Source organism: Ailuropoda melanoleuca, chromosome 4 (genome assembly GCF_002007445.2).
Source record: "Ailuropoda melanoleuca isolate Jingjing chromosome 4, ASM200744v2, whole genome shotgun sequence".
Classification (NCBI taxonomy): domain Eukaryota; kingdom Metazoa; phylum Chordata; class Mammalia; order Carnivora; family Ursidae; genus Ailuropoda; species Ailuropoda melanoleuca.
Genome location: NC_048221.1, coordinates 123636851 through 123654801, shown reverse-complemented (window position 1 = coordinate 123654801; position 17951 = coordinate 123636851). Strand labels below are relative to the sequence as shown.

The 17951-nt window shown below is 46.4% G+C and overlaps 1 protein-coding gene across 2 annotated transcripts in view; it reads left to right on the top strand.

The window, feature by feature from the left end:
- The window catches only part of DPYSL5 (dihydropyrimidinase like 5), an 87231-nt gene that overhangs the window by 21539 nt on the left and 47741 nt on the right, over positions 1-17951 (top strand). For both annotated transcript variants that reach the window (XM_034659771.1, XM_011234994.3), the window contains one exon: positions 17137-17401. In XM_034659771.1, the coding sequence (XP_034515662.1) occupies positions 17141-17401 (261 nt within the window). In that variant the 5' untranslated portion in view covers positions 17137-17140. The remainder of the gene's footprint in view (positions 1-17136; positions 17402-17951) is intronic.

Sequence of the window (17951 nt, the reverse complement as noted above, 5' to 3'; positions counted from 1 at the left end):
TTGCCTTCAGGGCTAGGTCCTTGGCCTGGGCTGGAGGTGGGGAGGAGGCTGCCAGGGACTGGGAACCAAGGGAATCTGGCCAGCTCCTCTGAAAAGTAGAGGGGAATAAACTGTATTTATAAAAGTAATTGGTGTCTGTCATCAGTTCCAATCCCACCTCTCTTCTAGCAGAGGCAGGTAAACAAGAAAAAAAGGAAATGCTGGCATTCAGGATGAATTAGGTGAGCAGACAACCATTTACTCCCATTTACTTGTTTCAAGAGACGTTGACTTCATCTCTTTTGTTGGCAGTTACTCAGCAGGTGCTCCCTGCCTAGCAAGGGCTCCAAGGAAGGGCTCATTACCTCTTTTTGTTTAAGTGAATGACGGTGTCTCCACATTTTCAGACTCAACCGCCAGGAAGAGCCTTTTGAACACAGTCAGTCACATGCTCCATCTCTCCAACCATTCATTCAAGGAAGGCAGCAGCCAGATGGGCCGTGGTAAAGGGGGTGCTCTGCTCCTTTATGCAGCCATTTGAGAAGACACTGCCTTGTCTGGGGCACCAGTGAACAAAAAATAGGAAGGGGGCCATACGCTATCGCCTGTGGAGCTATCACTTACCCTCCTCATTGAAAACTATGCCCTTGTGGGGCACCTGTATGGCTTAGTCGGTTAAGTGTCTGACTGTTGGTTTTGGCTCAGGTCATGAGCTCGTCTTGGGATCGAGCCCCCTGTCAGGTTGAGATTCTTTCCCCCTCCCTCCTCCTCTCCCTGTGCTGCTCCTCTTGCTTGCACTTTTTCTCTCTCTCTCTCAAATAAACAAAATCTTAAAAAAAAAAAAAAAAAGGAAAAAGAAGAAGAAAGAAAGAAAAAGAAAAGAAAAGAAAAGAAAAAAAAGAAAGAAAGAAAGAAAATGATACCCTTGCTGCTGGCTTGGTCCTGGCACGGGGGGTGGGGTCTTTCACTGAGCCGGGGTACACGTGAAGAGGAGCCAAGTGGAGACGGAGTGTGATGAGCTCAGTTTTAGATGTGATCAGTTGGAAGGGCCAGTGAGACGTTAAAGGAGAAGGAACTAAGGCCATTAGATGAACACGTTGATGGTGGTTAAATAAATGTACAAGGGATATTGACTTGCTAGTGAGTTGCCTGCCCTGGACAGACTTCCTGAGAGCCTACTCTGGGGTACTCTGCTGCTCCCGCCCCCCTGACCAGAGCGATTGTCGACTCCATAGCTGGTTTCTCATACAAATATTTTTACAATCAGATAGTGCAGAGAGATTGAGTCCTATCGCGATTTGCAGTTCTTTTCTCTGAGACAACTGCAGTTAATCGTTTAACGAATAACCTTTCCAGTGTTTTATGGAAAAAGCTCATTTATATGTAAGTGAGTTCTCATATATAGATGAAAGGTTTATATGTAAGTGAGATTTCATATTCATATATATTCAACTATCTATGACATCTCACATATGTACGGAAGTAGATACACATACCATGAGTCTTGTTCTGTAATCTGCTTTCTTCACTTAGTACTGTATCGTGGATAACATCCCCAGTCAGTACTTAAAGATCTACATGAGGGGCACCTGGGTGGCTCAGATGGTTAAGCATTTGCCTTTGGCTCAGGTCAGCTCAGGTCATGATCTCCAGATCCTGGGATCAAGCCCCAGGGGCGGGCGGGTTCCCAACTCAGCAGGGAGTCTGCTTCTCCCTCTGCCTCTCCCCCTTGCTCGTGCTCGCTCTCTCTCTCTGGAATGAATAAATTAAAAAATCGTTTAAAAAAAATGAAGATCTACATGATCTTTTTCAATGGCTGCATAGCCTTCTCTTGTGTGAATATACCATTATTTGTTTAAACAGTCCTCACATTGACACACCTTAAGCTTGTTCTCAAAGTGTTTGCTGTTATAAACAACACTGCAACAAAATACTCTCATAATACAGTTTTGTGCGATGGCCCGATTATTTCCTAGAAGAAATTCTTAGATGTAAAACCCACATTTTCAGTTTTCATATAGATTTGTAGATTTCCTCCTGGTGAGGTTGTATCAGTTTGAAGCCCTATGAACAGTGTATGGGATGCCTGCTTTTCTCTGTCTGGGCATTGTTCTCTTTTTCTGTGCCATTATGATAGGTGAGAAATGTAATCTCATTGTTTTCATTTGCATCTGTTTGATTATTAATAAAGACAAACATCTTTTCATTTGCTTCTTAGCTATTTATGTCCTCTCCCTTCCCACAGGTTGCCTGTTTATAACCTTTGCCGATTTTTTCTACTGGAGTCCTTGTCTTTCTCTTAAGATTTATAAACACTGTTACATATTACAGATATTAATCCTTGGTTTTATGTTGCAAACATGTCATAACCAGTTTTTGTCTCTATTCAAAATTTTTGCTGCATCTTTTGACATATTACAGTTTTTCATTGTCATATAGTCACACCTGCACCGATCTTTTCTGGTTTTTGGCTTTGGATTATGCTTAAAAAGCCATAACCCATCCAAATTTATAAAAATATCTTTCTATGTTTTCTTGTAGTACTTTACCCTTTGAATTTTTAAGTGAAATGCAAATCTAATGATGTCACATCTTCGCTTGCCCTACCAGCAAGCCTTATGGTCCACGCTCTGAGCACGGCCCACCAGGCCTTGAATGGCTTGGGCTCTCATCAGCTCCCCAAATACACCAGCCATCCGGAAAGCACCCAGCTAGACCACAGTGCTCTGCTTCTGTTTCGAATGCTCAGGTTTGCCCCCCCCCGCCCCCGCCGTCCGCATAGTGAACTCCTAAGCAACGGTCAAGACCCCTCTCAAATGCACTTCCTCTGAGAAGCCGTCCTCCATCCCAGTCAGTGTTAAGTGCTTCCCCCCACCCTGCCCCTCTTCCTGGTACTGACACAGCCCGTCTCTTCACTCATACTGAGATTTTTGTTTATGCATCTCTTTCCACTCCAAACGTGGGGGCCAAGTGTGGGGGCCAAGCCTGCCTCTGTGATCTGATTGGCATCTTCGCCAACTCAGTATGCTAACAGTGGAGGCGGGGAGGCCAGTTAGAAGTATCCAGGTAATGGTGATATTTTAATGCAGGTAGATGACAGGCCTGAACTGAGGTGGTCGGTTTGAAAAGAGGGTGGATGCGGAATAGATTTAGTAGGTACAAGCGACAGTGCCTGAGCACGGGGTTTTGTCTGAAGCGTCTCCTAAATGTTCAACAACAAGTAAACCAGAACATTAGCCCATTAGCACAGTCCAGGCCTTTTGAGCCTTGTATTATTTGGTGTTTAGAATTACCTCTACTCCTAATCCTTTCCATGAAGCTGTGTGACCTTGGCTGTCAGTGACCACCAGTCAGCGTCTGTGAAGTAGAGACGGCCCGTCATCTTCAAGGGCAATTTTGAGGTGCTTTCAATTAAACGTCACAGTGATAAGAGCCTTCAGGGTCCCTGGCACTGACCAACATTTGGTAGTTGTGAGCTCTCTGGTCCTGCCATCTCCTTACCTTGGGTGACTGGGTCAGTTGCCATCGTCTGACTGATCTAAAGAGTTCCTAGAGAGAGAAGTTGAACTCGGCTTTCTTCACTGGGTTTCCATCAACTCCAGGCATGCCCTGACAGCTGGTCTCCATCTGTCCCCGCCAGCGCTCTGCTGGGCTTGCCCATGTTTCCATTCTTCCTGTCTTCCCCAGTCTGTTTTCCCTTTCCTCCAGAGAACCTACCAGCATGCAGTCCTTGCTCAGTCCTGCTCCTTCCTTTTCTATTCCGTTGGCACCACCATTTGAACCCACGCCATCCTCATGCCTGGATTACCACCGTCACTGTTCTCCCGGCCTCCGCTCAGCCTGTGCCAGGTAAAGAAGCAGGAGGACCAGCCCCCAGATCATGTGCCCACCCCCTGACCAGCTTCAATCCCGCTCGGAGTGCTCCAGGTCATCCTGTGCCCAGGGGCTCTCGTTCAGAAGGCTGGACCTCTGGCTCGGCACTCCTGGGCCTCATCTCCTGGCTCCCCTAGCTGCTTGCTCAGCCCAGTCTAGCCTCTCGGTCCCGAGGCAGTTCGTCTGCCGGCCATTCCCAGCCTCTACCTGCTTATTCTGCCTCTTTTTTTTGTTTTGTTTTGTTTCCAACCCGGACAGTGCCAGCTTTGTTCCTTTGCCCTAGGCTTTGCACCGGACACCCTCACAACCAGCATGGAACTCTCTTCGGAGAAGCCTTCCTCCCCATTGCTTACAGCCCAGTACTGTGGCGAACACTTTGTACATGCAGAGTGCTTTTCACATCCCCATTTCTTCCGGCCAGGCCTCGCTTCCTTCAACTAGCATTTAATGAGCCCCTCTGCGTGCCAAGCCCTTAGAAAGATAAAATGAAGCCTAGTCTCTAATGTCAAGGCGCTCCAGTCTACTATGGATGGATTCCAACCCAGTTTCTTCATCCGTAATACGGGGATAATCCTGTCTAACTACCTCACAGGGATGCTGGAAGATTTCTTTGAAACTGTGTGTGAGCCTGTCACATAGAGCGCTCAGTGGTGACGATGTGGTGTTGATGGTGCTGACACCCACTTTACAGCTGAGAAGATGGGCGTGAGGCAGTTAGTCTTGTGGCCAGAGGGGCAAAGCCAAGTTCAGCGCTCCCAGCACTGCTCTACCCATCGCCCTCTCCGTTTCCTTCTCTTACCCCCTTGGACCCTTTGCTGCCCCATCTGCTGCTGTTTGCTGCTCTAAAACAGGCCGCTGGAATGCAGACAGTCGGGCTCTTGGCCTCACCCCCCAGCTGAGGGAAGCTGATCATTTTCAGCCCCCACCTGCCTTCAAGTCTCCTAAGTAAGAGTGCCCACTTGACCTGCCACTTCCAGTGGGCACGGTGCTTCTCACATGTGCCTGGGGGTGTCGCCCATGAGAAAGTGTCTCCCAGAGGGGGTGATGGAGCTCACAGTGTTCTCCCACCTTGCCGCCCATCTCCCCAAAGTTGGGCTCCATTTGTCATGTATTGCTGCAAGCACTGGTGAGATTTGCTCTTCAGGCTCCAGAATTCTGGGTTAAGGTAAAAATACCTATTTGCCTTAGTGACGGAGGTGAGTCAGGTTCATAAGAAGGCAGCTGGCAGAAGCAGGCACAGGAAAGGGGATGGCATTGACCAGCGGAAACATACTGGGTGTAAAGTCGATGGCAGGTAAAAACACTGTGTTTGGGAGGGAGAGATGGAAACACATTTTCAGCACAAGATGAAGGATCCGGTACGTCTTTAAAGACTTACATCACCGGGGAAAAGAGTCTATGTCCTTCTGAAATCTATTTGAGTCGAAATAAGGAAGGAGATTGGTTTGTCCTAAAGCCCAGTCCTTTTAGGAAATTTTCCAGGAGGTGGCAGGAGGATGGCAAGATATCCTGAAAAAAGGAGGGAACGTTTTTCACCTTATTTCAATATTTTTTCCCAAACAGAATAAAGCTATTTGTATGGTTTTAAATTAGTGTAGTTATTTTTCATCAGAAAATCAGTATAATAATATATAGAAAATTTGAAAAATTAGAGGAGTGAAATCCCCTATAATCCCAATCGACACAGACCTTGTTATGTATTCTCACCTGGTCTGTTTTGTGTGTGTGAAGTTTTTACGTAACTGTAGTAACACATGGCATATCATTTTCATATACTGACGTGCAGTTCTTCTTTTAAAATTTTTAAATGTTTTATGAGATATGTACAGAAGAGTGCAGAAAATATGTCTAATTTAAAGAGTAATTTAAAGCAAACACCTGTGTAACTCCCACCCTTTTCAAGGAAGAGATTTGAATATTTGCAGCTCTCGAGAAGCTTCCCACCATGTGTCCCAAACACAGCCCCTCCTTGGCCTCCCAGAGATAACCAACCACTCCGACTTTTCTGATTTTCTTGGGTTTTTTTCCTTTCTTTGACTATATGCCTAAACACTGTAGTTCAGTTTTGAGTGTTATATGGCCCTGTCCCGTATTTACTATTTTGTCTTCAGTTGTTTTTGAGATGTTCTACATGGCTGTCGTTAGTTCATGCTACGTTTTCATTTAAAAGAGAAAAAGTGGAATTTTTATGTATTTCCACCCAGTATTTATCCCAAATCTAGACCTTATCAGGTAGCCCAGGTTTGAGACTCTTCTTTTCTTTTGATTTTATTTTTAAGTAATCTCTATACCCAATGTGGGACTTGAACTTACAACCCTCATGCTCCACGACTGAGCCAGCCAGGTGCCCCTGGGACACTTTTATAATTAGGAAAATGCATTTTTTCCCCCTGGTTGTGACTTTCCCCACCCCCAGTCAGAGAATGGGGGGTCTCAGACTGAGAAACATCATTGCCCCCTCCCTCTTTCTGGCAGTGGGCGTTGGCGCCTCTGCCCTTTGGCTGGCATTCTAGGAAGCAGCCACTCTGTGGACCACTGGAGGCCCTGGAGCTGCAGCTGCTATCTTTCCAAGAGAGCTGATGGAATGATTTCTGGGGACTGCAGACAGCTGACGAGAGCGTGGAAAGCACAGCAGGGCTGAGGAATCTGCCAGAAGGTCTGCCTGGGGAAGGGTTATGGTGGTAATGTTGACTGCTGGTCACAAAAGCCTGGTGTTTTCTGGCTGAGGCCTCAGTCAAGAGGCCGGATTCTTGTCTCCAGTGTGCGTACACCTCCCTGCCCTTCTCCCAGGGCCCTGGAGCCGCTAGGCTCACAGAAGGGGATCTCCTCCTTTTTACTGGTTTTTGCTGGTACTCGGTCTCCACCAGTCTCCCGACCTCAGTGAGCAAGGGAGCACTTGAAAGGAGCAAGGTTTCTGCCCAAATGCAAAGACTGCACGCAGGGGCCGTGATGCCCACCGAGGCGCATGTGAGCGTCCCCACGCAGCTGGCCTCTTTCGTCCCGATGCCACACACACTCGCATGTACTGTCAGCTTTGCCTTTCCACAACTGTCTGGTTTCTCTCACAGCTAATCTCAAGCAAGTGGTCTGAGGCTCCATTTCTTACCACCCTCTTGGGCTAATCCCTTGGAATTTCATTCTTGCCCTCTGCGCCCTGATGGTGCTTGCGTGTGGAGTCCCGCCAGGCTGGGCCAGGCCAGACCCAATGAAGCCATGGGTTTAAGACTTCTTACACTATCTTAGCCTAAGGACTCAGCCCACGTGGGTCCATATACACCTTCCCAGAACCTAGGCCCACCTCTCAGGCTACACTTGTAGCAGCTCCTTTGTCCTTGTTTCTTTACACTTCTACAAGAACAAGCCCTTGTTCTCCACATTCACGTCCATCCCGTGGACAGATCGGGTCACCTTGGCCTGCCTGTCCTCTTAGTGTGGCCTTGATGCTGGGCTTTTATGGCTTATGGCTCCCAGATGATGGGTCCAGAGTGGTTGTGGGGGGGGGGCGGTTGTACCATCGGCCACAGCCTGTGGAGCCCCTGCCCTCCATGTGTGACCCTTTGGCTTGATAGGCCCTTCTTTCTGCTTCCAGATCCCCAGAAGATGCCTGAGCTCCACATGAAAGACAGACCTGCCCTTTCACCTTCCCCAGTTCTCCCCATGGCTGGGTTCTACCTCCAGAATCTCTCAAAGCATTTTGCACAAAACTCCTAGGTGACCCAAACCAGGCCCACCACTCAGACCAGCCCTCGATGCTGACGCTGGCCTCGTTGGAGAGGAGTCTAGGAAGAGGCTCAGGATTCCGGGTGGGTGATAAGGGATGCTGCCGCTGCTTTTGGACAGGCTGAGTGTATGTGCCTGTGGAACATTCCAGTGGAATGGTCTGTGGGCATTTGGATGTTAAATGTCCTCACACCCTCATTATTGGCATAGGATAGGTTTCAGATTCCTGCTTATTTACCCTAGAAAGCAGGGTCCTAGGTGTTGAAGAAGTCAGTCATAAGGCAGGTGAAGTGTGATCATGGGATGTGGGGAGAGGTCATGCGGCAGAAACAGCTGTGAGCTTGTCTTTTTTGTTTTTACTTGTCACCTAATTGTTATTTTCATGAGTTCATACAAATTGACTAGGGAAGTGGTTATGTCTGAGGGTGGGGGCGGGGTGGAACAAAAGAGGTGCAGGGACAGCAAGGGTAGTGACGATTTTGAGTTCACAGGTGTTTGTCATTTTTCTTTATACCTGACATGGATGTTACAAATACCATTTTAAATCGACTCAAGAGTTGATAAAGCTAATTAAGAATTATAAAATTATGCTTGTTTTAATATTAGTTAAGAATTGTGTAGTGCAGTTTAGAAAGGCAGTTCACTTTATTAAAAAACTACATGTATTAACTTAAAGCTTTAGCTGTTTCCCACTCACCTCAAACTTCCCTTTTTTTCTTTTTTTAAGATTTTATTTATTCATTTGACAGAGTCATACTTTCCTTTTTGGCTCTTATGTTCTAGCGAAACTTTCTTTTGTTTTCATTTTTCATCTCAGAGATAATCCCTTTCCAGAATCATCCCAGGACTCTATAAGTACAAACACCACAATCTCCCCCCGCCCAACCCCTGTTAGGATCGGCTCCCTGGCTCTGTTCCATCACTCTTTCCTACGTGTTGATCAGAGGAAGAAAAATAGCTGCATATTTTTGTTTTCTTTTCCTAACCACTGCCATATATTGCCTTTTGATCCTTTGGCAAATGTTACCTGCTTGGAGCAAAGGAAAAGCCACATCATTCCGTGTGTCCCCAGCGACCAGAACTGGCTTCCCCTACCCCTCCAGTTAGCAGCCCGTCTGCCATTAGGACTGGCTTACATGCCGTGGATCCTTCGTGACTCAGGGCACTTTTGTAGCTCTTGCCTTGCACGTGCCTTGATCTCACAGTGACCGATTGTGTGTAAAATCACACGTTCTTCCGTGGGTTGGACCCAAAGAGGAAATGTGAATCTTAAATCAATGCCTATTAAAAAGGAAATACATACCATACAAACCAATTCCTATCAAGTTCGTTTTAAGGTCTTTCTGCAGGAAGTGTCCCCTTCGCACTGTTTAGGCCCCACGTGTCTCTGAGTCGCAGGTTCCCCCGGCATCCTCCAGCTGAGCTGCTGGCAGGAGGCAGCTGTGCAGGCCAGACTGCAGGCTCTCCATGTCTCGCACCTCCCCGCAGGCACAGGGGAGCTGGGGAAGGTGATGACAGAAGCAGGCAGTTGCAAAGCACAGCGTTGGGGTTGGCATTTCCTTGGCAGGACCACACTGCGTGCCTTCTAGGAGCACGGGGTTTTGTGCATTTCATGAACGAGAAGCAGCAGCTGCCATAACCTTGACTGTCCATCAGGCAAGGTGCCCCCTGTGCAGTTCTGCGTTGGAATGGCTCATAGCAGTAAGAAGCAGGAGGGTGGGCAGTACGGGAAATTGTCCTTTATCCAGCAAGACGGTCATTAGATGGCAAATAGCAGTCATTTTCACTGTTTTAAACATAAAAAGGCTTTCTCAGGAAAGACTGCATTCTGAGGTGGTACAGTGCTCTTTCCCCAGCTTATCCATTACCTTGGCTGTCACCCAGCAGGGGTTCAGGACCATAAGGAATCCATGCCATGGAATTAGGAAATTGGGGGATATAAGCCGTGTACAGCTGAATAAATCTTGGCATATCAAAGATATCCATCTTGCTGTGGAAGGCATCATTGCTTCCCCAAATAAATTGTAGAATTCTTAAGATCTGCACATTTGCAGTGTACTGGCACCCTGTCAGCCCTGGTCCGCCCCTCTATTCAAGGTCACTGTTGGTGAAGTCCAAGGACAAAAGGGAAAGTCAGGGTAGACTTGATGAATCTCTGCAGCTCTAGAATTCCATAGTTCTGAGTTATTCCTTCTGATACCATTTAACTATCTGGCATGTTTCCACTTCTGCCTGGGAGGACAGCCATGTGATTTGAATTCTTTCATTTGCATAGACGAAATAGCTGGGTGATCAAAGTTTTTGGTTAGACAAATGGGAATGTGGGATACAGCCAAAAGTCCTTAAAGAGGTGACATTTATTTTAAGACACAGTTGTTACTTAATGATGATTTGATTATAATGTTCACTTCTGTCTAATGTAGTATCTTAGCTCACACTGCTATAATAAAAATACCATAGACTGGGTGGCTTAAACCACAGGAAATTATTCCTCACAGCTCTGAAGGCTGAGAAATCCAATATCGAGGTGCTGGGCAATTCACTTGCTGGCAAGGACTCTCCTCGTGGCTTGCATGACTACCTTCTCTCTGTATCCTCACATGGGATGGGGGTTCCAGGGGAGGGGGGTGGAGAGAGAGAGGGGTGAGGGGTGTGAGAGAGATCTCCTGTCTCTTCTTATAAGAGCACTAATCCCACTTATGAGGACTCCACCCTAATGACCTAATTCCCTTCCAAGACCCCAGCTCCAAATACTATCACGCTGGAATTGGGGCTTCAACATATGAATTTTGGGGGTGAAACAAACATTCAGTCCACAGCCTATGTAGTAAACCAGTGGGCCAGATATTGGCTCTGTCTACACAGTAACTGTGTTTGGAATAAATGAGTGCTTTGAAGCATCATAAATTAGTAAAACTGATACCAACCATGACTACTGACAAGAACGTTTTCTGAATATAGAAGGAAAGACAGTCATAGCTGGTGGCATTTGCAGAACTTACGAGCATGCATTTCAACAATGGTGCTCAAATTTTTCCCTTCCGAGGGACTCTCCTAAGACGGCCAAGGTATCTCCTCCACTCACCCACCCCCTCACCCCATCATGTTCACAAACTCATACGTACACAGACAGAAGGCTCGTCGCAGAGAAGGAGTCCAGGAACATCTTTTCTTCATTCAGTTTAGCAAAGACTAGCAGGGGAAGCTGGAGGAATGTGGTGCTGATGAGGTTACTGGGGGAGGTGAGAAGCATAATGAATGTCAACCGTCAGTGATGAGGGGGTACTGAGTGGGATGAGGTATTGTGGCCACCCAGACAATTTGGAAATCTAGAAACGTGTGGGGGCGGGGATACTGGTATAGCAAGACCGTCCCACCATCACCAAACAGCTCCTGTCACTCATTCACAGCTCTGGTGTCTGGTTCTCCGTGAGACACACCCAGTTTAAACTAATACCTGGTAACTTCGTTTTCAGGCTTTTAGGCAAGAAGCGTCCCATTACCTGGTAGTCACTTTGTAACAGTTTGGGTCTCTGTCACCCACTAGACTGAAGCTCTTGAGAGCAAGGCCTGTGTCCTCAGAGTTGTGTCCGGTGCTTGACACTGGAAGAGGGTGAGGTTCCAGAGTTTTTTAGTGCACACACATGTTCATTTTTGTTCACACGTAGTCCTAGCATGTTCTGCGGCCTCAGTCACCCCAAAGGCTGACGACCTACAGGCAGTTTTGATGATAGCAGCCCCTAGTCTGAAGCTGGACGTCTGCCAGAGGGTGGGGATGGAACTCCCAGCATCCACGGAAGTGGGTCTACCAGGCGGCCTGAGATCCAGGCTCTGGGTCGCGCCCCCTCCATGTTGGCAGTATGGCGCGTGGCCAGGAGTGCAGGCTCTTGTCTGCTGGGGCTGCCATAACAAAATACCACAGACTGGGGGGCTTATACAATAAAATGTATTTTCTCACAGTTCTGAGGCTGGAAGTCTGGCATGAGGGGTCAGTGTGGTAGGTTTCCGGGGAGAATTCTCTTCCTGGCTGGTAGATGGCTCCTTTCTCACGTGGCCTTTTTTCAGTGTTTATGCAAAGGCCGTGGCGGTGGTGGGTGGGGGACTGAGCCGCCTGGGGTCTCTTCTTATAAGGATACTAATCCTGTGGGATCAGGGCCCCACCCTATGACCTCATTTAACCTTAGAAACTTCCTTAGAGGCCCATCTCCAAATGTGGCCACACTGGAGGTAAGGGCTTTTGTGTGTGACTTGTGGAAGAACAAAACATTCAGTCCACAACAGCTCTAGACAGTTGTCTAGTTTTCAGTCCCTACTTTGTTACAGACTAGCTTTGTGACCTTGAGGACGTTCCTTTAACTATTCTAAGCCTCGGCCATCTCAGAGCAATAATGGGACATTCATGGTGCCTGTCTCAGTCGTGAGAAGGAGTTCCCTCTGAGGTAATCCCGGGAATCCAGCCTCTTCAGAGCCAGGTTAACCTTCAGGGATTTCTACAAGGAAGAAGAAAAAGGTTGGGTGGGGACCCAATTTTATCCTATATAGTTTGAAAATATAGAAAACTATGAAAAACATAAAAATCACCTATAACTCTTCCACCCAGAGCTAACTCTGATAACTTTTCCCTTAACTCAGACAGACCTGAATATGAACCCGATCCTTCTGGAGTTGTGGGATCTTTCATTTCCAAAACTTCTGTTTCCTCCTCTTAAGAAGGGGGCTAAGGTTCCTGCTTATTCCTACTTTTCGGGGTTGGTTGCCACGTGGTCGAACGCATGTGTCCCAGGCACGGGGTGTTAGCTTACCAAGAGCGATTGCTCTCATTTCTACTGAAGAAGTCACCCTTGGCTTTGATACCAGTATCAAAGCTCAGACAGGAATTCCCAGTAATTCATTATCGCATTACCCTTCCAGGTCCCCCACCGTCCAGGTGTACACTCTGAAGCATGTGTTCTAGATTAATAAGCAAATCAGTATTCTCCTTTATAATATTCTCCTTCACCGACATAAACAATAGCAGTTCCCCAGCATAAATATTCTTATTTTTCCTCTTGCCCTAAAGCAGCTTTAAAAGGTAAAGATTATATATTTGCACAGGGGGCTAGGAAGGTGTGTTCTTTCGGCCACTCCTACCACTACCATCACTTCCCTACTCTAGTGCAAACTGAGAAGTCGCATCTCTCCTTTCAAGGTCACACTTGGCCTTGGCTTCGTAACGAAAGAGAGGGAGATTGCATCAGTCAGCCTTTCTAGGCTTCCTTTGGCCAGGGAACAAACCTGCGAACAAGCTCATTTCCTAATTGCATATTAAATTAAAACACTAGTTTTCAGATTTTAGGACAAAAGATCAAATATACCCAGCTTCATCTGACTTCAGACAACAAGCTTGTGGTTGGGACTGTCCCATCTTCCCATCTCTCCAGCCTGACTCCTCCCCACCGCCTCTTTGCCCACTACCTTCCTCACCAAGGAAAGGACCCCTTCTCCCCAGAGGTTGGACTGATCCCTGGGGGGGAGCAGATGTCCCTGGGAAACAGCTGTTGCTGTGTAAGGGAACAGGGTTCACTCCCACCACCTGTCTTGTTCCCCAGCACCGCCCCCAGCAGTAGCCCCACGAGGGGCCGGCCTCTCCTAAGAGCAGGAGAGTCTAGTGGTTGACCCTGAATAGGCACAGCCAACTTTCTTGGTGTGGAGATTCCATGCACTCCACGGTGGTCAACTTGACAAGAACAAACTGTTTAACCAAGTGCGTCCAGGAGAGCAGGCTAAGATCTCCAGATAGCTGACCCATCTCCTTATAAGATGTATTCCTTCAACAGGTTCTAAGGCCTTTTCATCCTGGGACACAGCCTTCTCACAGCTTACCTGGTGGCAGGCAAATGAAATGATAAGAATAAGAGGAAATGTGCTGCTTCCCCTGCTCTGTCCACAGTAATTTGCTCTACTGGAAAAGGCATAAAAGCTTAGCATTGCCCTGGATGTAGAGTTGCCAGATATCTCAGAAACCAAATATGGAATGGCCTACCACTCACTGCTTTAAGCCATTTGATTGTGTTGGGACGCAACAAGTGGATGAAGCCATTCATTTGTTCACTGGCTTTGAGTATCCCATACTCGGGGCTGGGGCTGAAGAGGGAGCAGAAACAATGATCACCGATAATGCTTTTGACTTTGAGGACCTTAGTTCAGAGTTGCAGAGAGACTCCAGGGCCATGAAGTCTGTGAAGGTGGCAGAGAGTCAGGGAAGGCTTCTCAGAAAGGGGGACAATTGGATTAGGTCCTGAAGAATGAGAAGTTTACCAAGTGGAAACGTGGGCTTCATTCATGCCTAGGGAGACCCTGCAATGATGAGCTCTCCTTCCTCCTGGTCAGACTTTGTCTTATCTTTTCTAAGTCTAAATGAAAATCATTTCTGTTCAGCTACCTAAGGGTCACGAGAGTTGCAGATCCAATCGAAGGGTGCTCCCTGGACGGGATTCTGATTAGCTCACCATCACGGCAGCTGTCTGCACTCTGACCCCCTCCCCTGTATCCACCCTGCTGCCCGTCTCAGGCCCCACAGTGGCTCCTCCACATCTCCCCCTCCCCCACTCTGCTCACATCCTCTTGGCTCCTCGCTGCTCCCAGGAGCTCCCTGCCTCCCGCTATTCAGAGCAGAGACAACACAAATTCCTGTGTGTCCCCACTTCGCCTGCATCTTCATGTTATCTCCTTTCTACAAGCTTTGACCTTAACCTCTCTTGAGTCTGTTTCCTCTTCTGTGGATGGGCATAATAATACCTTCCTCACAGCTTTGTTGGAAGGATCAAATAAACCGTGTTAAGTTGACAGAGACCTGGCTTCCATTAATGATGGCCCTCATTCTTCCATGCTGCAAGACCTTCCACCACAGTAATCTCTTGTCCTCTTCTATCTTTAATCTCTCCTTTGACTCTCTCCTAGCTGTTTGAAAAAATCTTAGATCTGTCCTAAATTGATCTCTTCCTGCAGGCATGCTGTCCTTAGCCCATTTTACATCTCCCTTTACTCACAAAGATCTTGACATGTTTCCACAAACTTGCCCTCAACCACCATTTATCAAAGATTTGCTCCTCTCCAAAACAGTGGTCAATATCTCCCTGTGGTCCTTATCCCCCTCCCCTCTATGGCCACATTTAATGCTGAGGAGAGGGAGCTCCAAGAGGAAGAGAATGGTTAGTGGTCAAATGTGGCCACTCAGTGGATGATCCATTTTGAACTGATTTTTGTGTAAGACCTGAGATTTAAGTCAAGGCTAATTTTTTGCTTATGGATAGCCAGTTGCTCCAACATCATTTGGTAAAAAGACTATCTTCTTCCCTCCATTGGATTTTTTTGCACCTTTGTCAAAAATCAGTTGACCATACTTATATGGGCTATTTCTAGATCTTTATTCTGTTCCACTGATTTTGTGTCTATCCCTCCCATACCACCCTGTTTTGATTACTGTAGCTATGTAATAGGTTTTGAAAGCAGGTAGACTAATTCCTCCCACCTTATTGTCTTTGTCAACATTATTTTATTTTATTTCATTTTTTAATTTTTATTTATTGGGGAGAGAGAGACCTAGCAGAGGGAGAGGCAGAAGGAGAGGGAGACGCAGCCTCCCCGCTGACATGGGGCTCAATCCCAGGACCCTGGGATGATGACCTGAGCTAAAGGTAGACACTTAACCAACTGAACCACCCAGGTGCTCCTGTCAAAATTATTTTAGCTTTGTCATTTCACATAAACTTTGACAATAAGCTTGTCTCTAACTACAAAAGATTTTTGCTGAGATAGGAACTGCATTAAACGTGTATATCAATTTGGGGAAAATTGACATCTTTTCTATGTTGGGTATTCCTATCCATGAATATGGTGTGTCTCTGCACTTACTTAGATCTTTGATTTCTCTCATCAGCATTTTGTGGTTTTTTAGCATATAAATCCTGTATATGTTTTCTTAGATTTATGCCTGAGCATTTTAATTTTTTTGCATGTACATGTGTTCATTGCTAGTATATAGAAAAACTAACTTTCTGTATGTTGGTCTTGTATCTTGCATTCTTGCTGAACTCACTTATTTGTTCTAGGGGAATTTTTTTTTTTGTAGATTCTTTGGAATTTTCTTCACAGACCATCATGTCATCTGCAAATAGGGACAGGTTTTTTTTTTCCTTTTTGATCTATATGCCTTTTGTCTCATTTCATTTTTTAATAGCTGGCAAGATCTCCCTTTGTTGAACAGCAGTGAAAACAGTGGACATCCTGCCTTGTTCCCAAATGTAGGGGGAAAACATTCAGTCTTTAAGCATTAAGTCTGATGTTAGCTATAGGTTTTTCATAGGTGTTCTTTATTAAGTTGAGGAAGTTAACTTTTATTCCTACTTTTCTGAGAGCTTTTATCATGAATAGATGTTTAAATTTTGCCAAATGCTTTGCTTTTTCTGCATCAAATGATACGATTATGTGATTTTTCTCCTTTAGCCCGTTAATATAGTGGATTACATTGATTAACTTTTCAAATACTGAACCCACATTGCATCCCTGGAATAAATCCAATTTGCATGGTGTAGAATTCTTTTTACATATTGCTGAATTCCACTTGCTAACATTTTGTTAAGATTTTCTGTATCTATATTCATGAGGGATATTACCCTATAGGGTTTTTTTTGTTGTTGTTTTGTTTTTTTTTTACTGGCTTTGTCTGGCTTTGGTATCAGAATAATACTGGTTTCAAAAAATGAGCTGGGAATGTTTCCTTCTCTTCTCCTTTCTGCAAGAGATTGGCATTCATTCTTTAAGCATATGGTAAAGTGCTCTAGCTTTTAAAAGTAGTGGTTCTGGGGGACCCAATCTGGAGCACATAAAGCTGAATGTCTGCGGATGGAGCTTGGGTGAAGGTGCTTTTCCGAAGCTCTGCAGATGAGCTTATTAACTGTGCAGGCAGGGTGGAGCTTCCGTGTGGTAGTGGCCTTGAGGAAGGATGGGAGGGGGGCCTGAAGCAGAATCCATCGGAAGAATGACTTAAATGAAACAATGGGGAGGCGTAGAGAATTTGGCTTTCAGAGTCATGCCCCAGGAACCACTGATATCTTTGGGACCATATGGTATAATGGGGACATTGGTCACACAAGGCATCTGGGTTTGACTTGGCTGCCTAGAAGCCATCGATTCCTTTCTTGGCGTGAAATTTCAGCTTTCTCGTTGCCAAAATGTGACTCCTCGGGTTGCTTTGAGAATAAAACAACACAGTCAGTATGAAAATGCTTTGGAACCTACACAACATTTCGGGACGGTAAACATTGATGTTTCTTTGGGCCCCACATTCCTCCTTACTGCCACTGTGTCATGATTCCCAGGAAATCCCACTATGAGGTCAGTGGGAGGCTTGTGAACCCAGTCGGTTATAGGACTGGTGTTCTCAGGCTGTGGAGAAACTACCTCCCTTTCCCTGCTCACTTACTCTGCCCATGGAGTTTGGGCTCTGATGGGAAGAAGTGGGACCTCGGGTACAGTGAAAAGGAACTCTGACCTTGACCAGTGCCTCCCTCTCTCCTTCCGTAGGAACATGCTTGCCAATTCAGGCAGCGTGAGGATTCTCATCAAGGGAGGCAAGGTGGTGAACGATGACTGCACCCACGAGGCTGATGTCTACATTGAGAATGGCATCATCCAGCAGGTGGGCCGTGAGCTCATGATCCCCGGAGGGGCCAAGGTGATCGATGCCACTGGGAAGCTGGTGATCCCTGGAGGCATTGACACCAGCACCCACTTCCATCAGACCTTCATGAACGCTACGTGTGTGGATGACTTCTACCACGGGACCAAGGTAATGCTCCTGTTTGCTGAAGGTACCTTCCCTTTGGCTTCTTCCATTTGCGGGGCTGCTCCAGACTAGACCCATGTGAACAGGATGTCCCCGCTGTGTTGCTAAAAGGAGAAGGGTGCTCTCATGGGGCCACTGTGGCAACTGACATAGGAAATTCCAGGCTAGGTGTTCCATATCTCCATGACTACCGAAAAGGAGGTATGTGGGTCTGTTTTACTGATCACGTCACTTACCTGTGTACTGAGGCCGCACACTGATTTTATGTTTATATTTCTGTGTCATGTAACGCAGACCTAGAAGAAGAATTTGCTGGTGTGTTTTATTGTGCATGTATGTGACAGGAGTGAGGTATTGATCTGGTGGACTCCTTTATGTGTGATAAGCTAAATTCATTCCCCAGAGATGGTGACAGATAGATATGCCTCTCCTAAATGATTTTAATGGCAGTAATTATGAAACAAACATAGCTAGCTGTCTTGTATTTTCTCTCCTAGCTTGTTCATTATTTTCAAAAACAGTTGGAAAAAAAATTGGTGGCGGGCCTCTTTCA